This window comes from Macrobrachium nipponense, chromosome 11 (assembly GCF_015104395.2).
Source record: "Macrobrachium nipponense isolate FS-2020 chromosome 11, ASM1510439v2, whole genome shotgun sequence".
Lineage (NCBI taxonomy): Eukaryota > Metazoa > Arthropoda > Malacostraca > Decapoda > Palaemonidae > Macrobrachium > Macrobrachium nipponense.
In genome coordinates this window covers 14,475,441-14,477,940 of record NC_061087.1, presented here as the reverse complement: position 1 = coordinate 14,477,940, position 2,500 = coordinate 14,475,441, and the positions used below count along the sequence as shown (strand labels likewise).

Genomic DNA, 2,500 nt, shown 5'->3' with positions numbered 1-2,500 from the left:
GGAGGAAATAGTAGAGGGTGGATAGCAAGATGGAAGAAAGATAATATGAATGGAATCGAAGTAGAAGAAGTAAAGAAATGAAATGGGTTGCAGCTAGGGGCCGAAAGGACGCTGCAAAAAAAAAAAAAAAAAAAAAAAAAACTTTGGTAATACCTACAGTGCACCCCGTGAGGTGCACTGACGGCACTACCTCCCTACGGAGGCGTTACTTGAGGAAATGCTACCAAGAGGTGGAAACAATAACCTGTTATTTGTTATTCATATTTTCACTCCAGGGGGACGATTACTGATTAAATATGCAGTATGTATTTCATTAAGGTTAAGGTGACATATACAGGAGATATCAAATCCAATGAGAGAGAGAGAGAGAGAGAGAGAGAGAAATCACTCACATTTTATCAACTCTTTTCTTCAGAGGTGACCCCTTCGTTATACCCAAGCCGATGGGGTGTGACTTGAACAGTCTCTCGGCCATCATGTAAGATTCACACTTCCCTGACTGAAGCGATGGAAGTGAGACAATTAATTTCCAACTTCTCCCTTTTTAGTTTCCTGTAAAAGAAAACTACTGAGATGGCTTTGTCCGTCCGCCTTCAGATCTTAAGAACTACTGAGGCTAGAGGGCTGCAAATTGGTATGTCGATCATCAATCCTCCAATCATCAAACATACCAAATTACCGCCCTCTAGACTCAGTACTTTTGATGTTATTTAAGGTTAAAGTAAGTCATAATCGTGCGTCTGGCAACGCTATAGGTGCCAACGACACAGGATACCACCGGGCCGCGGCGGAGAGTTTCATTGTCCGTGCCTGTGAGTTTTAGACGGCATTATACGGTGTACAGAAAACTCGATTGGCCGAAAAACTTCAGCGCATTTTCTACTTGTTTAGTTTTGATTTCACTTGATAAACATTATATATATGATATACATATATATATAATATAAGATTAATATATATATTATATATCTATATATATGATTATATATATATATATACATAATATATATATATAGGTTATAGTATGGTAATTATATATTGTATGTATATACTATATATATATGTGTGTCTGTCTGTCTGTGTGCGCATGCGCGTATTTGTGTACTCCATGGTTTCAACATCTCTTATGAGAAGCAATATTAGAGATATAATCCACAAATTTCATTAAAGCCTCTTTCCTTCCATTGTATTTGTATGGCATTTGTGCTTCATTCTTTTTATGAAAAAACATTCCTATTTTATAATTATGAAGAGAAGAAAATTCTGAATGTTGATATTCAGTCAAAATTCCTTTTTATAAAAAAAAAATAAAAAATATAACAGTCCTCACTGCGCCATTTGTACCAAGTAAAAACAAGTCAGGAGTTTTCTGCACAGCGTATAATGCTGTATGAAACTCTAAGTCGCGGCCCATGAAATTCTAAGCCGCAGCCCATGAAACTCTCAGCCGGCTATGGTGACCTGTGTTGTTGCGTTGCCAGACCCACGATCATGGCTAAATCTAACCTTAAATAAAATCAAAACCAACGGGGCTAGAGGGATGAAATTTGCTATGTTTGATGATTGAAGGGTGGATGATCAACATAGCAATTTGCAGCCCTTTAGCCTCAGTAGTTTCTTCAAGATCTGAGGGCTGACAGAAAAAGTGCTGACGGACGGACAAAGTAGCCATCTCTATAGTTTTCTATTACTGAAAACTAAAACGGCCACAATTTGAATACTCAGTCTTATTCAAATTCATGTTCACGATAAAAAACCAGTTAATTACATCAAAACGTCATTCCTAGTTATTATGTTGCTCTTACCAAAGAGCGCTGATACCGCATCAAATGCAAAACTGGGATCTTGATTCCGCCGTAAGCAATCTTCCCTGCGGAGACCTGTTCGAGGAGCGTCTTCTCATCTGCCAGAGACTTCAGCTGAGGCTTCAGGCGCCCGATTTTGGTTCCGTTTCCGGAGTTCTGTGGAAAAAACACGTAAGCACCTGTGAGCTTCATTCAGCGCTGAAAGGGAGATTGACAGTAAAAGGTTTGGAAGGTGTAGTAGGAGGAAAACCTCAAAGCAGCTGCACTATGAAACAATTATTAGAGAGGGTGGAGAGTCAGATGGATGAAAGAATATGAACGGAGGTACAGTAAAAAAAAAAAGGAAAGGTTGCAGGTAAGGGCTGCAGGGACGCTGCAAAGGCCCTTAGGTAATCCCTACAGTGTACCACGTGAGGTACATTAACGGCACTGGCCCTCCTACGGCGAGTAGTAGTAGTAGTCGTAATAGCAGCAGCAGTGGTATTAACAATAAAATATTGGTAATGATGGTGAGAATGGTTAAGGTCGAGGTTGAGGTTAGAAAGGTTGGACAAAAAGGCTGGAGACGAGAAGCGGGAATGGAGGTAAAGTAAAAGGCTAAAGAGTAGGTGCAGCTCGGGCCAAAATGGGCAATTCGGACATTCCTAAGTACTGCCTACGGTGTACCACGCGAATTCACTGCTGGTGCTATCGCC

At 40.2% G+C, this 2,500-nt stretch overlaps 1 protein-coding gene across 1 annotated transcript in view; it reads right to left on the bottom strand.

Annotated features, from left to right (window-relative positions):
* LOC135227092 (glutamate receptor ionotropic, kainate 2-like) overlaps nt 1–2,500 on the bottom strand; it is a 40,574-nt gene that overhangs the window by 1,747 nt on the left and 36,327 nt on the right. The window contains exon 7 of the mRNA XM_064266985.1: nt 1,806–1,961. Coding sequence (XP_064123055.1) covers nt 1,806–1,961 — 156 coding nt within the window. The remainder of the gene's footprint in view (nt 1–1,805; nt 1,962–2,500) is intronic.